Source organism: Phyllostomus discolor, chromosome 11, assembly GCF_004126475.2.
Source record: "Phyllostomus discolor isolate MPI-MPIP mPhyDis1 chromosome 11, mPhyDis1.pri.v3, whole genome shotgun sequence".
NCBI lineage: Eukaryota > Metazoa > Chordata > Mammalia > Chiroptera > Phyllostomidae > Phyllostomus > Phyllostomus discolor.
Window position 1 is genome coordinate 73,005,089 of NC_040913.2, and position 20,013 is coordinate 73,025,101.

A 20,013-nucleotide genomic window follows, 5' to 3' on the forward strand; every position below is an offset into this window, starting at 1 on the left:
TCACCGTTATTTCTTAGGGTTTTGAGCTCCTTCTGTGCCTTGTTGCCTTTCAGAGCCTATGTCCTAATGCAGGCTGAGGACAACAGTGGGTAAGGTCATAGCCCACAGTTGAATTGACAATGCAAATGGGACATTTCCCTAGGGCTCCATGAGCTTGCAAAGACATGGAGGCACTGAGTCCATGACACCCCCACCCCATTCTCACACACCCCCCCCGGGTTGGCTCTACTGGGCCGTGTTCTGAGCACGCCGTCCTCCTCTTCCCTGCCTTGTACTCCCTGTGGGGGCTGTGCTGGGCTGCCTGTCCTATTGGAACTTTCACACCGAGCGTTCGTGACAGATGTGTGTGCCTCAAGCAGAAGGAATGAGTGAGAATTCATTCCTATCTAGAATATTTGGGGGCTGCCAGGGCTTTCCTTTGGTGCTTGGTTTCACCGCATAGCAGATCCCTACATATAATTTAGACATTCCCAGGGTTATGAGCTTTGTCTCCACTAAGGTATGACTCGTTCTCTGAGCGAGATATACTCACATTTTTCAGATAATGGAATATTTCCTCACTGTGAGCACAGGGGCTAAGAGCATGAACTCTGAAATTGAAGTCAAACCCTGTCCCTCCATTGTACTCATCGTGTGACTTTGGGCAAGTCACTTAATTTACCCGGGGCCTCAGTTTTCTCATCTGCGAAATGGGAGACAAAGCCATTATTGGCTTCAGGAGATTGTGATGTTGACCTCAGTTACCTGTGTGGATGAAAAGGGTGCCACATACCAAACCTGGCAAGCTCAGGGGAGGCCCGTGTGGCAGCCTCACAGACTCAGAGACGGAAAGTAACCCCATAGGATGGTCTGAAATTAAAACTTCCTAATTAAAAGCGAGTCACGCCAGGTAGTTTGGTTCTAGGCCTGAAGCGTCCTTGACAAAAGTCAATCTTTACCTTCAGCGAGCCTGTCTGTTGTCCGTTTGCATGTAAGATAACTTGGAAACGACCGAGTAATCTTGTCCAGTAAAGCACAGAACCCCTCATTATCTTGTTCCCTGAATACCGTGTCTGCTGTGCCGTAAATGCTAGGCATTAACTCTCTTCTACCCACCAGTGTAAAGGAAGTACGTGTCTCTCCATGTTGCTTTTTATCCCGTCTCAGAAACTCCCTGCCTCTCTAAAGCACCACCAGTGGATTTCATGTAACTTCCTCACGTCTCTCCTTTTATTCTAGTGTATAAAATAAGCTGCAACACTGCCGTTCTCCAGAGCATTTTCTCAATCTGTTGAGATTTTTCTTCCTGGCAATTGTTGTCCATTTGGCTCAAATAAACTCATAAAAATTCTCTACAGGTCTGGACTTCTCTTATGTTGACATATGTAAATGAAGTGTGGGTGGTAGGGTACAAAAGTATATTTGGTCTCTGTCTCTGGTTCCTGACCCAGAGCCTCTAAAAACCCTTGGAATTTCCTGAGTAATAGGAGTATGTTTTGTTATCCCTCGGACCCTTTTCCAGCACACCTGCATTTGTGCTAATGAGGTAATTTAGGGTGCTGCTTTTCGATAACCTTAGGAGGGGGCTAGTCACCAGAAAGAGCAAGCGATTGGAGGGCTGGCACTTTCAGCACCACCCACCAGCCTCCAAGAAAGGGAGGGGCTGCTGGAGACTGAGTGTCATGAGCCCACTTGAGCCATGGCGTTCAGACAGCTTCCAGGTTGGTGACCTCCTCGAGGTGCTGGGAGGGCGGCACACCTGAGACACGTAAGGCAGATCCGTGCCCCTCTCCCTGTCTTGCCCTAAGCATCTCTTCTAGTTGGCTGTTCCCGAGTTATTTCCTTTATGATAAACCAGCAAATGTAAGTTTTCCCTGAGTTCTATGAACTGTTCTAGGAAAAAAACAGGAGAGAAGAGAAAAAAAAGTCAGAACCAAAGAGGGTGTTGTAGAAATCTCTGACGATTTATAGCCAGTCAGTCAGATGTCCAGGTGGCCCGGGACTTGCGCCTGGCATCTGACGTGGAGGCAGTCCTGTGGGACCCAGCCCTTCACCTGGGGAGGCCACGCTCCCTCTGAGCTGTCAGTGTCAGAACTGAACTCAGTTGCAGGCACCAGCAGATATCAGAGAACTGGAGAATGGGTTGGCGTCAGAGAACACCCCAGCCTGGCACATGCACGTCCTCAGGAAATGTTAGCTTGTGAGCCAGCCTGCAGCTCCTAGGGCTTGCTGCTATTTTTCTCATTCGTACCTACACAGTTCTGCTCTACATTATAATTCACTGCTTGTGTAGTGGACTCCTCCATTAGGATGTAACATTCCAGAAGAAGGAGTTCTTTTCTGCGTTTCTCTGATTCTCAGCCTGTGTTAGTGCCCAGCACATAGAGGAGACATTTATTTAACTTGCTCAACAAAGTGTTACTGAGGCCTTAGTCATTTATTTAAACAAAATGTATTGAGTATGTGCTACAGGCCAGATACTGTTTTGGGCACTGAAGATAGAGCAATAAACCCAAAGAAAGTGTGTGGTTTCATGGAGCTGACATAGCAGAAGGAGCCAGGTATTGCATGCGTAAACAAATACACCATGCACACGTGTAATCTAGCAGGCGGTAGAAGATCAATGGAGCGCAATGAAGCAGGGTAAGGGAATGCAGATGATGGGGAAGAGCTCTCTGACAAGGTGAACTTTGAGAAGAGTTCTGAAGGAAGGAGCAAGCGGGCCCCATGGATTTGGGGGGACAGAGCATTCCATGCAGAGGGAACAGCAAGCGGCCAAAAGGTAGGAGTGCGCTTCCTGTGTTCAATCAAGGAAGAGTTAGGGACCCGTGCAGGTGGTTGGAGCTCAGGGAGCAGGAGGGAGAGATGCCCTCCCACTCCATCTGCCAGCTTGCTCGGAGGCGGCGGGTGTGGGCGGGTGTGGCCGGGTGTGGCTCTCTGGCCTCTCTGACACCTGGCCCAGGCTCACACACCCTGGGAGAGACCTAACACAGCTCTGAAGATAAAAGAAGAGGAGCAAAAAGCTGTTTGGAGAAAGTGGCTGGAGGAGAGGTGGAGACAAGACTGGCGTGTTTGGGGTCACCCCCACCGAGCACTGGGCCCCCGGAGGGCTGGTCAGACTGAGCAGTGAGGTCTCCTGTTGCAAGGCTCAAGGCTGGGCCAGCGTTGAAGCAAACTTGAAAGCCTCCTCCACAGAGATGCCTGCTTCCAGCCTCAACACTATTGACGAAGAGTATTTTTATCAAAGCAATGCGTGCATGTGTTAAAAAATGAAACAGTGCGGAAGAGCCTAGAATGAAAAGCAGTGGTCCCTCCCAGTCCTGTCCTCCGGGGGTGGCTTTTAGCTGGTCCTGCTTTCAGTTCCCTGAAGGAGGCTCAGTACCTGGGAGAGCTTCCTGTCTGGTGGCGGGTCTGCACCCCCAGCCCTCAGGACCTCCCCTCCCCGTGGCTCTCCACAGATTTCCAAGCCTGGTTCTCTGAATCACTGTGGCCCTCTCCCCACACCACGGCCCCTTCCGCATGGGTCAGTTACCAGGCTCGGGGCAAGTGGGAAGCCCCTCTAGTCACAGAGGTGTCTCAGAGAGACACCCTCATTTACACACAGCGGAGGCTCATCAGCAGCCTGGCAGGTTGGATTTCTAATTCTCTGGAAAAGTCTGTCTTTGTGTGGAACCCTAATTCCCTGCAGCAGCTGTCGTCTTGGTGCATCGTGGGCTTGCAGTGCGTCCCTGGGGCCAGCCCTTTGGAATCTACCCCTTTTGTCATCTCCTTCTCCTCTTTTCCCCTTCTCTGTGTTTTTCTTTCTCCTCTTCTCTCTTGCCCTCTTGGTGCACCCTCCCCTTTCTCTTTCTCTGGAAGGTCAAGGTCAAACTTCTGTGCATAAGGTCGGGTCTATTACCTAAGACCTGTCAGGCTGCCTTGGGGCCCGGGAAGGCCATGGTCATGGAGGGGAGGCTGGGAGAAATGCAAGAGGAGCCCTCTTTCTGGGCCTGCCGTCCTGGGGACACACTCAGGCAGCTTGTGTGTCACTGGAGTCTCGGCTCCCAGAGGGTGTGATTTCGAGTATCCAGTTTTGGTTTCACTCTGGGCTGATTTTGCTGTGTTTACGCCCCAGTTCCTAGTTAGGTCTTTAGTTCAAAGCTGTGGGGAGCGAAAGGGAAGGTTTGGGTGCCCATGTTTGGGCAGCGTGTTCAGGGGAAGCTGGGCTTTTCCACCTCCCCGTGTCCAGCCCCGTGTGCCAGCTGCACTCAGAGAGACACCCATGCGGGAGCTTGTTGTGGGCACCCAGGGCTTTAGTTGCTTCTTGGAGGGACCCCTTCCTCCTGGGCCTTAGAGGGTCATGTTTCCTTTATGCAGGAAGGCAAGAGTGTTTCCAACAGTCCTTATCTGCTCTGGGCATCAGTGCTCCGCCCTGTTTCTGCGGGAGACTCAAACAGACTGTAAAGCCCAGCTGGGCTGGGTCCAGTGTGCGGTCCCTAACCTTGACTGAGCTTTCGCTTTGCACCAAGTTCCGTGCACAGCACTTCCCATGCTTTATCACATTCAAACTTCACAACCCCAGCATGGGGCAGTTGCTCTTAATATCATCCCTGTTTACAGATGAGCAAACTGAGGCACCAAGGCGTACATTCTTTAGCCCAAGTTAATCTGACGGGTAAAGAACAGATCTGAAATTCAAACCCACGCAGACGGGTGCGAGAGTCCCAGAGCAAGCATTGTGGGGGGGGGGGGGGGGTGTTTCCCTGCCCCAGCGGGGATCCACTTTCACCCCTGCAGCTCTTCTCCCTGTATGTTCCCGAACTTACTGCATAAAGTCCTTTTGATGCCTGGGTTCCTTGAAGTGGACACAGTGAGAGCCCTGTTCCCCACTCCCCACCCTGTGCCCCAGGCTCTGGGCCTCAGCTCCGAGCGCCAAGCAGTGCTGTAGCTGCCAAATGGGGCCTGGGCCTCCCAGGTGAGCAGGGCCGCGCTAGGGACATCCAGCCCCACAACCGAGGAGCACGCTCTGTCTGGGAGACAGGCCCGAGACCAGTCACAGAGGCACACGCAGAAACGCCTGTGAAGGCCCACACCGGCAGAGACGGAGAAGGTGACTCCCACCTGGACCTAAGTCCCTGGTCACAAACCGGGAAAAGGGAGACAGCCATACCCAGGCAGAGCCACCTTCTGACGGAGGGGCTGCCCTCTACGGTCAGTGCGGGTCCCGAGTCCCAGCACTCACAGCGGCTGACTCCCTGCCTGACTGTTCGATGCTGGGCAAAGCGTGGGGTACTTAGAGAACCGGCTCTCATGGCAAAAAGGAGAAAAGAAGATGGCCGGGCTCACCAGAGGCCTCAAATGGAGGGACATTCTTTCTCCAGTGGCGCAGATGCCGCCTTTGGAAGCCAGCAGGAGGCAGATGAGGCCGTCTGGGGCTCCAGACCCCAAACAGCGGCTGCGTGCGTGTGTGTGGAGGTGTCTGTGGGGAGCCCTGGGGATCAGCAGCAGCTCCACAAACCTGGGGCCCAGCTGGTAATCCGCCCTCTGCAGGGGCCGGCCAGGCCCCAGCGGCGGAGGGCTGTTGGCAGAGGCTGCCTCTGCAGATCTCTGGCTTTATCTTCCTCACACATTGAAACCATCAGGTCAGTCCTGACTGCAGCCTGCCCGGCTCTGTCTGCTGGAGACACTGTGCTTTCATCCAAACCAGGCCTTCCCTCCTCCGGGTCCCCACTCTGGGGAAGGGGGGCCGCGAGCATGGCCTCACTTCTACTCCCCGGGAGCCAGTTTCAGAACTTTGTACCTTTGTCCCCTATTTTGCTCTCCTCTCTGACATGTTTATGAGGCCACTTTCCACTCTGGGACCCCAGCTCCACCCTCATACCCCAAAGGGAATTTGAGTCCGTGCTGCAGAAAGCAGAGAATTCTGGAGGCCCCCCGAGTCCCAAGCTGCTCCATCAAAGCAGCGAGCACTCTTCAATGCCTCGTGTTCTGGGGAAGCCAAATCAAAGGCAAAGCCTGAATTCCTCTTGCTCACGGCCAATAAAAACCTTGCTTCAGTGCCGGCTTCCTCTGCTGAAATCAGATATCCTAGTAATAAACAAGTCCGAAAGGCAGGGAAAAGCTCTTGCTTCTTTTCTTCTGATGAGTTTTTATTCCTTTTAAAAAAGTTCCCTCTTAAAACAGGATGCCTGCCCCAGAAACTTGAGCACAGAACTGCACCCTCTCCTTCCCTGCACCCCACACTACCGAGTCCTCACCCCCTGGGCGCCTGCAGGAGAGGGTGGGGCCTGGCTTCCCAACACCCACTAGACGACTGAGCTCAGAGGCAGGTCAAAGGGGCTTGGGGAGAATGGGCCTCCGCTGCCTGGGGAGCCAGCTGCCCGCTGACAGGGATAGCTGGGCTCGGTGGCGGCTGGCGGCGGGCAGAAGTGGGAAAGGGAAAGTAGAATAAGCTGGGACCGCTTTTTAACTCTAGCAAGCCTTCTGGATCCCCTCAATGCACCGTGGGGCCATAAGAAGCCCCATCCCGTGGATTTACATGTTGAGTGTACATCTGAGAAAGCCGCACAAGGTGGGTCTCGAGGCATCAGAGGGGCTGAAAGGGCAGAGGCCTGGGAGCTGGGCTTCCTGGGGCTGGCCTCGCCCTGCACGCAGCCCTCTCGGGGGCGCCCCTCCCCAGCCTGTCCTTGTCCCTGCCCGGGGCAAACGTGTCTCCGCATGTGGAGGGGTGCCCTCCCCTGCGTGCTGTCGTGTCTCCCTGCAACCCCTCCCTCCCAAACAGGCTTTTAAGTGACTTTGCTGTCAGAGATGCTATTCTCTTTGTTTTTCCTTCTGACACTATCTCTCTGGAGAGTTTCTGGTCAAGAGAATTATATCGAGGCTGCAGATTGCAAGAGAATTGCGCCTAATGGGGAACAGACAGACAAGACACCTTTCATGTCCAGCCAAGATTTCCCCCCTCCCTTTCTCTCTCCCAACATCTCATCTTCCCTTTTTGGCTTCAAAGTTGGCCCAAGTTTGTGCTAGTTTCTTCGGTACAGCTGGTGAATAAGGTCACACATTGATTTTATTTTGGAGATTGGCAGCTGGGTCAAGCTTAGCTCTGAGGCTGGAGAGCAGCACAGCTCCCTCCACTAGAGCACATGCCATGGGTGGGGGGGCACAGTCAGTGGGGGAGGGGGCCCATTTAGAAGGCACTCCGGCACCCCAAGGGTGGTTTCCACTCCTTAGTGATCTCAAAGCTCAAGAGCTTGAGCTTGTAAAATTTATTTTCAATATAAGAAGGGTGCCCAAAGTATCCTCTCAGCCCCCACATAGGGCCATTTCAGCTTATCTGTGCTGGACTTTATAGGAAAAAAGTGTTCGTTCTGAGGTCCCTTGGGGCCTTGAAGTGATTATGGGAGAGGTTCTTAAGGTTAAGGGCCTCTACCGTGTAAATAGCCTCTCAACCACACATAGCCGTCCATGCAAACTGGATGGGGAAGAAAGCTCTTTTCTTTACCTGTGTGCTTCCCGAGGGGAGAGGGCAGCTTAGCGAAACATCTTGGTTGAGGGTTTGGATTCTTTTGCCTTTAGTATGAGGCTGATGTAACAGCAGTCAACTGATTTCATGCTAAAGACAGCCACGGTTCCCAGAGCGAATCATTTCCAATTGCGCCATAACGACATCCACCCTTATCGCAGCCCTTCAGGAACTGGTGGGTGGGTCCTTCCTCCTTCAGAGTCTTGGTAGGAAGCACAGGGCCACATTTTTTTTTCTGGAAGGGCAAAGATGTCTTGGATTTTAAGAATGTCCCACTGGCCCTGGCTGGTTGAGTGGCTCAGTGATTGAGTTCCTGCCTTTGAATCAAAAGGTCACCGGTTCGATTCCCAGTCTAGGGTACATGCCTGGGTTGCAGGCCAGGTCCCCAGTAAGCAGCCTGTGATGGGCAGCCACACATTGATGTTTCTCTCCCTCTCCTAAAAATAAATAAAATCTTTAAAAAAAAAGTATGTACTGTTGGACGCCATTCCTCCTTGTCCAGCCTTGGAGGACAGAGCCTACTGCCGGTCTACCTCTAGGGGATGAAGGGCATGCACTCGGAGCCTTGCAGCCTGTGGGACAGTTTGAACTTGGGGGAGGAAGGTGGGTGTTAGGGGAAATGGGTGACAGAAGGGGAAGGTGAACCCCACCCAGGTGGGGTTCAATTCTCTCCTTCTTTCTCATGCCCACTGCTTGTAGTTTTGGAGTTTGTTCTGCATTAGGATGTGTCAGTTTTTAACCATTACAATAGACTAAAAACATACATTTCTTTTATGTTAGTAAGTTTCTTGTAAATTAAGCCTGTAAAATAAGAATATGTCATTTACCAATTGTTAAAGCAAAGCCTGAGACAACAGAAGATGCCAGTGTGGTGCGGTGGCCAAGCTCTGGACCAGGAATTAAGAGTCTTGAATGTATTTCTTGCCCTGTCCCCAACCAGCTCTGACCTCAGACAAGTGCCCAGTCCACAAAGGGGTACTGGCAAATAGCCTGCATTCCCCTACCGAATGCCGTGGGGGAAAATGAGAGAATGAACGGGACAGTGCTTCACGTGCCACGAATGTTTTAAGAAGCGGAGAGCACAATTCGGGTATTGAGAGGCTGCTTTGTTAAGAGATGCAGCAGTCAGAATCCATGACGCATTTCCTGAGGACAAGGCCTCGATGGATTGTCGGGAGCCTCAGGGCGTGCAAACCTGAGGCCCGCACCCAGCAGACAAGGGTCCAGCCTGCTGACAGCTCTCTCAAGCCGGAGGCTGCTGGGCTGTCTGGGTGGGTCTGACCCAGGGCAGCGTGCTGTTGTCACTCAGGAAACTGCTGAGGATGCCGCCACTGCTCTGATGAAGATCTAGAAGTTTTCAGACCTGCTGCTCATCAGGTGGAATAAAAAATCCTGTCACAACTTTGCTCAGTGTTCTCTTTGCCCAAGCCCTGGCCTGTAGTGGGTGCTCCGGAGAGACAGTTTGGTCGACTGTCCTTACCCGGGTTTGATCCAGCCTCCCGTGGCTCACCTCCTTTGTTGTTCTCCATGTCTGGGCACAAGCCGGAGAGCGGTTACTGCTCAGACCATCTCACCTCTCCCAAAGCGCTCCACAGCCACCATTGGGACCCTCCGCTGAGTCAGCGAAGGAGCGTGTCTGAAGGAACCTAGTGGCTCTGCAGGAGGCAGCCCTATCGCTTGGGAAAATCCTGTCCTCTCTGACATCGGTGTCTGCCCAGTAAAGGGGGTGCGAGAGGAAGGGCGAGTCCCTTGCAAGGTAATTTGCTGACGGTGGAGTCCGTGCTTGCTCCGCAGGCTAGCCAATGTCGCCATCTAGAGGCAGTTTAAAAGTATCTTGCTAAGAGGTAGGCAACTTCTATTTTTGTTAATTCCTGAAATGCCAACATTTCATTTTCTTGCCCTTGCAAGTTCAGAATCCCTCTCTCATCCGCGGTGTGGCTTTGGCGGCATCTGTGACCCAAGGGAAGCCCTCCCCACCCAGAGCCGCCTGGTGCGAGGCCAGTGACAGGCACAGCTGCATCGTGCCGGTCCCAAGGCCCCGCTCCTGTCATGTTCACTCACTACACCAGATCTTAGAAAATAAATCTTTTAATTGCTTTGTAATCGGCACAGATGGCATAATCCAAACTCACATTTTTATTTAATAGACTCTGAAGTATCACACTCTAGCTCTGACTGAGAGTACAGGGATCATACTGGTTAAAGTTTTACAAAATCACATTCAGCAGCAGCATCCTATCTGAAAGTTATCTCATAAAATTACAGAGTGGGGCTTGAATAAATAAGAAAAAGCCATCTAGGTAATAAACCACCCAGCCCAGGGTATCCTGCTGCTCTATTAACAAACAAGAGGAGCTGCAGCTCTGGCTTCCAAACACAGTGTGCATGTTGGGGGGTGGGGTGGGCCGGGGAAGGCCTGCACAGTGCTCCTGGGGAACAGGAACCTCCGAGTCAGGCCTGGTTGAAGCTGTGAACCTGAACTGGCTTTGAAGGGAACTTTCACGTCTGGGGAGCTGTGAGATTCACTGGGCTTTGATAAGAAATCACCGTAAGAGAATCACATCATTAACTCCTCTTCACTGTAGGGCCGGGGGGAAAAGCTCAAAGCCCTGTCTCTTTGGGAGGATGTTAGAAAGGCCCAAGTCCCATGCGTGTGACCCCTACAATTTTCAGGGCCAACAACACAGGGTAGTCAATGACAAATTCTCATCAACCATCATTTGGGTTTGGGGCATGAACTGGAACCATTTCCTGAAGTTACCTGTACTTCTATTCCAGAGTAGACAGAAATATTTACTGAGTAAGGTGGGGTGTCGGGGGGGGGGGGGGGCAGCAGAACCACCTTGTTCCAGAGCATCAGAGGTGACTACTCAGCAGGGCTTTCATGAAGTTGGTAATCACAGGGAATGTTCTGTACAGTGAATGACAGATGGGAATTCCTGACTTTGGTGATTACAGGCATCTGTGACCTAATTTCAACCTGGGGAAGGCATTCATGGGTTGGCTGGTGCTCCTGGACAGGAGTCAATACTGCACTCAATTCCTGGCTATGGATTTGGTATTTGTTCTGCAGAAATGTCGGGATTTCTCAGAGTCAATACAAAGCCACAACTTAAAGTGAGCCTCCTTTGTCAGACACTGAATATGGATGGTTTCCACTGATACACGTGATCCTCTGCACGCTCTCACCAGGTCACAAGGAGCACGGTTGTGCCATAACCTGGGGAACATCAATGTGAAAGCCAGGTGAGTGCAGTCAGTCTTCCTGGACCGGGCCCACGGGTGGTGAGCCGCTGCTGGCTGTTCCTGGGCTCAGTGCGCCTGCGTCACCTCCACGGTGGCCTTCAGGTCTGCCGCGGACTTGTCCGGGGCAGGTTTCTTTGAGTAATCTCGCTCTCCAAAAATGGTGCTTCCTATGCGGACATTAGTAGATCCTACTTCGATCTGTGGGAAAGAAGAGCGAGTGTAGAGGGCTGAGTGTGGACTAATGGACGGCAGCTGGAGCTGAAGCTGTGCCTCCCATTCTGGCTCTCGAGGGGCCTCTAGGGGCGGACGGTGATGCCGCTTAGGACGACGGTGGGGCAGTGGCTCTCCTTGGGGGTGTTTTAGAAGTAAGTGAGGATTTCTTTGGCTTTCACAGGTATACCAGATGTCCCAGTGTGTGTGTGTGTGAGTGTGTGTGTGTGTGTATGTGTGTGTGAGAGAGACACACACAGCAGCACACACACTCTCTCATGTTCCCGGTCTGGTAGATGAAAAAGCCTTATCATTGTCTCTGTAAAGAATCTAATTGTATTTTACTTAAAAACACAAAGTATTTTTGCACTGTTTTATCTGCACAATTTTCCAGCAATGCAACTACTGTCTACACAGAGGGAAGTTTATTCTTTGATTTCTGCAACTTCATTACTGTTCCAGAAAATCATGTATTAGAGTTGACAATACAGCACGTCTGTACCAAACCAGTTTTTATAGCCACTGCATTCACAGTGGATCTACACATAAGATTAAGCCTCCGACTTCATCACGACTTACTGTCAAATATCTATGTGCAAGCGTTTACATAGCAAAATGTCTTTTAAAAATTATAGTTTAATTTCTTCTTATTTTCCTCTAGATTCCACTTAGGGAATTATGTTAAAAAATTAAATTGTGTGTTAGGCTATAAGTTCTATACATTTCATTTCAAAAAGAAGGGGATGATAACATATACTTACACACACACACACACACGCACACACATATAAATAAATAAAGAAGGGGGTGGGGGATATTAGAAGAGTTGAGGACCACTGCTACTGGGTGCCCGATTGCTACAATGAAGCATTTCAAAGGTTCCCCCAGCAGAACCTGGTTTGCTGTGGCCTTGGGGCCCTGCCGTCACACAGCACCCAGAAGGACACTTACTGCATGCTGGAAGTCCGTGGACATGCCCATGCTCAGCTCAACCCGCTCAGTAGGAATGTTCAGCTTCTTGCACAGCTCCTCCCGGAGGGACGATAACATCTGACGGGAAGACAAGCGTGACGCCTTTTTATACCTGCCCCTCTCCAGACGCCTGGGAGTGGCGAATCTGAACACCTCTGACAAAGGTTATTTATCTCTAATGGTTTCAAGGTCTGTCAAAATTGCCAGTAGTTACTGAAAGTTTTTTTTTCTTTCTTCAAATTCACCTACTTTCAGAAAGAAGACCCTCAGTCCCTGGAGAAGAAGAAGGAGCTTGTTTTCTCTAAAGAGTGTGCTTGAGCCAGGTTCAAACTGAGCTGAGAAAGCTCTGCAGGGTTTTGGAGACCTGTCTCTCTTCCCGATGGAAGGAGCTCAGAAGAGGGCTATAACCCCTGACAGACTGCCTCTGGGAGTCTTCGAAGTTTATGCCAGCAGCCAACGCCGCGGCAGCACTGTGCTAACTAAGATGCTCCCTTAGCTTGTCAGCAGTCCCCCATCCCTGGCCCCCGTACCTGGAAGTCCGGATTCGGTCCTTGACTAAGATCATGCCCGAAACTCCCTATGGTCATCAGCCCCACGAATTCCAGGCCGGGGCACTTGGCGTTTATGTGTTCCACCACGGCTACTGTCTCTGACGGTGGAAGGCCGTGTTTACCTTCACACACAAACACAGAACAAAAATTAAAAAAAAAAATTGAGGACCCTTACACCAAAATGTTTTAAGTAGCCAGACATAGGGCCTATTTTCACCCCTCCTTTGTAATAGAGGAGTGATCCTCAGACAAGAAGGCCCCTTTTCTCAAGTCCAAAACAGTAACTGTGTGTTTGAGGTCTCCATGCAGTTCCCCTTCTGGTCAGGTTCTGAATTTCTCAAGAGAAGAGCTATAAACTGAACTCTCTTGATTCTGTCTCAATATCTGAGCTGAGAACAGCTAGAGCACTAGGAAAAGAAGAAAACATTGCTTTTCTTGGGATTCCAAGAAGATTCACGTTGCCAAAATGCCAGATTGACCTCAGAGCTTTCCCCCCCAAACCTGGTATTTCTATAGTTTTAATAATTTATTAGTAAAACTGTAAAAATGTAAAATAAAGTATACATCACACAGTTCTGACTATATAGTTGGTAAACTGAACTTGCTAATTAACCACTAGAGGAGGAATCTTGAGCAACTGATCGTTTGTTATGCAGTTGTAAGGATTATTGATACTGTCTTTCCCTCATTTATCACATGTAGATGCTAAGAACACTTATTTCAATAATTAATTAGGGAAGATTATAGCTAATTATCAAGAAATGATGCAATAGACTTGATCTGGAGTCCATTTCAGATTTACAATAATTGTTAAAACTTACTGAACACTTACTTATGTGCCAGGCATATGTGGCGAAACCTAAGTGTTTTTCTCGTAATACAGTAACTCTCCTGAGTGACTATTCTTATTCTCTCTATTCTAGACATGAAACACAGGGAAGCTCAGTACCATTTCCAAGGTCACACAAATAGAAACTGTGGACCTAGATTTGAACCCAGGTAGCCTGACTCCAGTGCCTATTTGCAAAACAGATGCCTATACTGAGCTCCTTCATGCTCAGATTTGGTGAATGCCGGTGCTCTGATGGCTGGAAGCAAGTGACTGATCTGTGGACAAACTGCTAACAAGTAAGATGTGCAAAGTTCTATGTCAGTGGCTTCACCTGTGTGAGCACAGTCAGTCCTCACAACAGTGATATCACATGATCACTGTGTGGCAAGGAGACTGAGGTGCAGGGGGAGCAGGTGATTTGTGCGAGATTACGGAGCTGGGAAGTGGTGGAGCTCAAACCCACGGCGTGTCTGACTTCGAAGCCTGTGCTCTGCTCACCGTGTTACACTGTTAGCCCTGTAATGACATCCACTGCCTGATGCTCACACTGCTTTTCCTTCCAGTTTCTCCCAGTGTGACACTAAGCAATTTATTTTTTAGGGCCCAAGAAGTGCAACTTCTTCAGGAGTGATGGTGACTTCTGGGCATTTTCAGGAGATCAAAATCACAATCCCCTTCTTGCTTCTCTGTCTGCCTCTTCAAAATTAAGAAATAACAAATCATGACATATTAAAGAATCCCACATGGGTTGGCATTGATGTCGTTGTGCCACCTAGATCCCACGTAACACGGCTCGCTTAACAGTCTGTGATTTCTTTCTGTAACCTTAGCTATCAGGTAGAGCAGGCCAGCCATTCTTCCCGGGCTTCCAGCACCCCAGGGGGAGGAAAAATCTACAATACAGTTCTGGTCACTTACTCTCTTCTCCACTGGTGTTAACCTGGACCATAACCTTTAACCTTTCGGGAGAACCTTTTTTCTGCCACGAACTGTTCACTTTGTCTGCCAGCTTCGCAGAATCCAGTGTTTCCAGCATGAAGAGATTGGGGACAGCTGAAATGAGAAAGAAGCAAGGAAATTCTTCATGTATCTCACTGCAGCAAGCAACAGCTTTTGGTGGACAGAAAAATAATCTCCCAGAAGAGAAAAAGACAGTTAAGTCTCAGTTCTGTTAAGAAGACTTATGTGGAAGTTTTACTAGACGTAAGTTCAAATACTAGACCATCACTGTCTAATCAGCAAACACGAACAAGGAGAGGAAAATGCTGACACAGCACAATCCCTCAGCATTTGTATCCACACAGTCCAAGGGGCTGACAGTCGCAGACCTCAACCTCACTCCCAACTGAGAGAAACAGTTCAAGAGGACGATACAGAAAGAATAACCAGTGGAAACCGCAGGGCTTCTCTGGCATGACATCACCATGTTCTTGAACTTTCCAGGGTGGGGGCACTGGAAATGATGCCATCAAGATGGTGAAAAGACGACCCATGGAGTGGGACAAAATATTTGCTAGTCATTTATGATAGGTCTGGTAACCAGAATACATAAAAATACTTTTATTATTCAATAAAAAGATAAATAACCCAGTTAAAAAATGAGCAAAGGATGTGAGTAGACATTTCTCCAAAGAAGATATATAAATGGCCAACAAGCACACAAAAAGGTGCTTTACCACATTAGGAACTAGGGAATGCACACAAAAACCACCACGAGATACCATTTGACATATTTTTTTAAACTCCATTTTATCTCCTTTGCTGACTTATTACTCTAACTCTTTATTGTGTTATTTTATTGGTTTCCTTAGGTTAAACGTATCACAGTCTACCTTTAATGGTGTTACACCACTTCACATAAAGTCTAAGAACCTTAAAATAGTGTACTTCTGTTTTTTCCTTTCCATTCTTTAAGCTATTGTTGTAATGTATGTTGCTTTTACATGTTCTAAACCCCATGATACATCATTATTTTTGCTTATATAACATTAAAACAATAGAGAAAAATAAAATCAGTCTTTGAGAAGACTGATAAACCTCTAGCTGGAGAGACTAGGAAAACAGGGAAGGCAGAAATTACTAATATCAGGAATGAGAGAGTTGACATTACTACAGACTCTCCAGATATTAAAAAAGATAATAAAGGGAATTACAAACAACCTTATGCCCCTAAATTTATTAATTTAGATGAAATGGGCAGATTTCTTGAAAGACATAAAGTACCAAAGGTAATCCAAGAAGAAACAGATTTTGTGAACAGCCCTATCTATTAGTAAAATTGAAATTATATTTAAAAACCTTCTCACAATGTGATCTCCATTCTTCACTGGTAAATTCTACCAAATGGTTAAGGAAGAGATAATAGTAATTCCACACACTAACTCTTCCAGAAGACTGAAGGAGGGAATACTTCCCAATTCACTCTATGAGGTCTGTATTACCTTGACATGAAACCCAAATAAAGATACTTCAAGAAAAGGAAACTAGAGACCAATGTCCCCTGGGAATATAGATGCAAAAATTCCAAACACCACCTGACAAATCAAATGAAACATTATATTAAAAAGATAGTACTTTATGACCAAGTGAAGTTCATCCCCAGGAATGCATGGTTGATTTAACATTTGAAAATCAATAAATGTAATTCAACATGTCAATAAACTAAAAAAGAAAAATCATATGATCTTATTTAGAGTTTTATCTTACCCATCAGTTTGTTGACATTTTGTTTCTGTAAGTGGCCAATGAAGTGCCACTTAATCTCAGGACATGAGGACAGAACCTGAAAAGAAAAAGGGAACTATGTTTGACTTAGATTTTTTTCTTTCATCCTCACCCAAGGACACTTTTCCACTGCTTGTAGAGCGAGGGGGGCGGTGGGAGAGAGAGAGAGAAACATCAGTTGGTTGCCTTCTCCTATGTGCCTCAACGGGGGATGGAACCACAGCCTGGGCATGTGCCCCGAGCAGGAATTGCACCTGTGACCTTTTGGTCTATGGGACGACACTCAACCAACTGAGCCACACCAGCCAGGGCTTGGCTTAGATTTTTATGGAGGTCTAGCTGGCTCAGATACTTTGCATACTCTCTCTTCTGACCTTTCATGTCTACGCAATAAAGCACTACCACCATCTTCAGCCAGGCTCCTAAGGATACTTAGGAAAACATCTAAGGCTTCTGTTCTGTTTCTCTTCCTTGTTCCCATCAACTCCCTCCATCTTTCAGATATCACCCATTAAGAATCAGCTGACTAAAGCTTTCAAATCTCAGAAGGATCCTAGATTACAGCAAGCTCCTAAAAATCACCATTTTCAAAAAAACTGCAGAGGAGAAAACTATAATCTTAATAAAGAAAGAAAATCTAACTGAGAAATATTGGGGGCTCAAGGTAAATGTAGACATTTCTGCTGCCAATCCAACCTCCTGGTGTAAAACTCAACCACCGACATGGGTCTAATTTTCAAATGAAATGTTGAGATTTAAATACAAACTCAAGAATTGAGATATCTACTTACTTTAGGATTTGATGCTTTTTCTAGCAGTTCTTGAACCTACAGGGTTAAAAGAAAGACAAGTCAGCAGTTTGGCTAACATGACTCTTCCAAAGGAGGTTTGGGAAAGGGCTCTTACATAGTTCTCCCCAAAAGTGCGCTGGCCGTGACTGTAGGCCTCAACCACCATGTCCGCAGGCTTGGTTTTGCTGACGGCTACCAGCCGGGGCTGGATGTCTGGGAGATCCTGCCGAGAGAGAGCCAGATGAGTAAATGTTTGGGCACATTATCCTGATAAACCCTGTAAGATACATCCTGTACAAAAGATCAGCATAGATCTTAACTTGGTATTTGGTAAGTTCCATTTTTCCAGTACTGCAGGAAGATCAGTGCCAAATAATGTTGACAAGTATGTCTTTCAAATGTACTGCATTTAGCCCAGGCTGGTGTGGCTCAGTAGATTGAGCTCCGGCCTGCAAACCAAAGGGTTGCTGGTTCGATTCCCAGTCAGGGAACATGCCTGGGTTGAGGGCCAGGTCCCCAGTAGGGGGTGCAAGAGGCAAACACACATTGATCTTTCTCTCCCTGTCTTTCTCCCTCCCTTCCCCCTCTCTAAATAAATAAAACCTTAAAAATACCCAAATGCATTGCATTTAAATCCAATATGTTACCTACTTTAACATCTAGCAAAAGATAGTTCTTGGGAGAGCTGGGCAGGTAAGTAAAAACCATATATTTCCTTAAAATGCAGTCTTTGACCAACTGTGTTGTCATCAGCTGGGTCTCACTCCAGACCTACTAAATCTGAATCTCTGGGGCTGGACTCTGAGAATCTCCTTTTAAATAAACTCTCTAGGTGATTCTCTTGCACACCAGGGTAGGAGGTTTAAGGATCACTTCATTACAGGAAGGCACCACTTTCTGAATAGAAGGAAGGCCAGTTCTGGCTTCTGAAAACCCCAGGTTAACTGTTTTACACCAGGACATTCTGGTCCTGGTGTAATTATTAGTGTTGACCCCATTCACATTCAAAAGCAGCCTGCTTAATTATATAATCTATTGTTCAATCTAATGAAGGGCCAGTGGCAGACCTGATGGAGGGACACAAAAAACCCTCTGGACTCTGGATTAGATCTCTCCGACCCCCCTTTCAAGGCTAGTATATGAAGAGCAAGGCTTCCCTAAATTCTACTGCAACAAAATCCACACAGGTGCAGTAAGAGAAGAGATTCACCTCTCCTTACAGAGTTCAGTTTGCATGTATGCCATCACCCTTTTGCAATTTTTACAGAGTCATAGTATCCTCAAAGGGCCTGAAGAATCAGGTCAATTACAAAGAATTTCCTCATCTTTCCGAGGGCTATATTAATAGCCTTTTATAACATCATGTCATAACTCCTGGGATTATGATGAAGAATCGATGGTATCCAGACGGAAATGTAGGACAGGCAGATTTGCTGGGACAATCTCCAAGTATGATGTTTATTAGGGAAATCCCTAGTTTATCTTGGAGAATCACTAAGAATCATAGAACATTAACTCCAGGAGTGAGCTCAGAGCAATCAGAGTTCATTCCCTTTCCTATGCAGATAAGGAAACTTGGGGCCAAAGTGGTTAAGTGACTTGTTCAATGTAATATCTAACTAGTAGCCAAGGAAAGGCTATACTATACTAGTACAGGTTTTTGTCTGCAGGCCAACATTCTTTGTGTGTGTGTATGTGTGTACATTTTATTTTTATTTTTCAATTATGGTTTACTTTCAATATTATTTTGCATTGTACAACACAGTGATTAGACAATCATATGCTTTAAATGTGTTCCCCTGACACTTCCAGTACCTACCCTGCACCTTACATAGTGAAATAGTATTGACTATTCCCTATGCTGTACTTTACATGCCTGTGACTATTTTGTAACTGATAATTTGTACTTCTTTCACCCATTCCCCCAACATCCCTCCCCTCTGGCAACCACCACTCTTCTCTGTGTCTATGAGTTCCAGGCCAGCGTTCTGAGTCTGACACCATAAGTATAGATGAACCTTTGACCTCTCTGTTGAGGTATGTCTAACTCCATACCATCCAGCTTAAACTTGCACTGAGGGAAGCAGATATTGACTGACCCTTGGTCTAATGAAATTCCAGGAGGAGACAGCAATAAGGGGCGGGGGGGTAGTTTCCCCATAAGGGGATTAGATGTCAGCTCCCCTATGCTGGAAACGCGAAAGTACAGCTCCGCGCCTCCGATCAATACTATCTGCTTCGCCTACACGTGGAACTGACATTTACTGAGCATCTACTAGGTGTCAGACGCAGCCACACACGTGATATCAGGCGGATCTGGCCTCCTTTGCCGCGCTTCTGTAGGAGACGTCTTCTCTTGCTGCTGCTGGGCACAGGCCTGGCCCTTCTCCCGTCCCCTAAGGCTGGTGACTCCTACACGAAGCGGGATGAGCAAAGGCTGCGATTTACGCCCGGAGATTGGTCATTTTTCCGGAGTAGCGGATACCTTCCGTTCCAGCCAAGCCAACCTCCAGGAAACCTGACCGACTCATCTCGAGGTCACCGAGGAAGCCCTTCCCTAGCTTTTTGGGGCTCTGCGACCCGTGCCAACGCCGAGGCGGCGGACAGGTCCCGCCCCTCCGGGAGAGCCCTCTGCGTCACCGTGACGACCCATTCTCACGCAGGTGTCCCCCTCCTCACAGCGGCCGCCCACTGTCCCCACGCGGTCCCCTTCCTCACCCGCGGCCGCCGCGCCACCGCCTGCTGCACGCGCTCGTTCACTGTCCGCAGAGCAAACGCGACTCCCAGCTCCGCCGACATGCCGCCAGCTCTCCACATCCCCTAGGGATCAACGTCTAGACCCAGACCGGGGTACCCCGGGGTTGAGACCGCTTTCCGGTCCCGTCCAATTTACGTCTCCGTAGGACTCCAATCAGCGCTCACCACCAAATCGTCTCGCCCAATCGAAACCTGGCATTGCGGGGGCGGGGCGGGGGCGGTGTAGTGGAGGCCCCGCCCCTTGACGACGGCCATCTTGGGGAGGTCGCGGTGGACGGGCTGGCGGGGCTCGGGCCGCTGGGCGCCCAGCGCGAGGTGGCAGGGCGGGGAGGGGGTATTCCTGTGCCGCCGGGAGAGCCTTCAAGGTTGTGTCGCCTGATTCGCTGCTGCCCCCGCCCTAGCGGGACCTCCCTGAAGCAAAAACATGGCTTGCTTCTGCTGTCCTATTTC

General features: G+C 48.7%; 1 protein-coding gene and 1 long non-coding RNA gene across 2 annotated transcripts; one reads left to right on the forward strand and one right to left on the reverse strand.

The window, feature by feature from the left end:
• The first annotated feature begins 1,342 nt into the window (after window positions 1–1,342).
• Window positions 1,343–14,210, forward strand: LOC118497425. Its single transcript, XR_004899952.1, has 3 exons — window positions 1,343–1,354; window positions 8,294–8,298; window positions 13,903–14,210. It is a non-coding gene; the product is annotated as an uncharacterized LOC118497425 (long non-coding RNA).
• LOC114508583 (pyridoxal phosphate binding protein) lies at window positions 9,551–19,707 on the reverse strand. Its single transcript, XM_028526554.2, has 8 exons — window positions 19,525–19,707; window positions 16,922–17,029; window positions 16,807–16,842; window positions 15,998–16,073; window positions 14,210–14,344; window positions 12,439–12,581; window positions 11,888–11,986; window positions 9,551–10,924 (listed from the first exon to the last, which is right to left on the reverse strand). The coding sequence occupies exons 1-8, from the start codon at window positions 19,621–19,623 to the stop codon at window positions 10,793–10,795; spliced, it is 828 nt and encodes a 275-aa protein (XP_028382355.1). The 5' UTR covers window positions 19,624–19,707; the 3' UTR covers window positions 9,551–10,792.
• Between the last annotated feature and the right edge of the window lie 306 nt (window positions 19,708–20,013).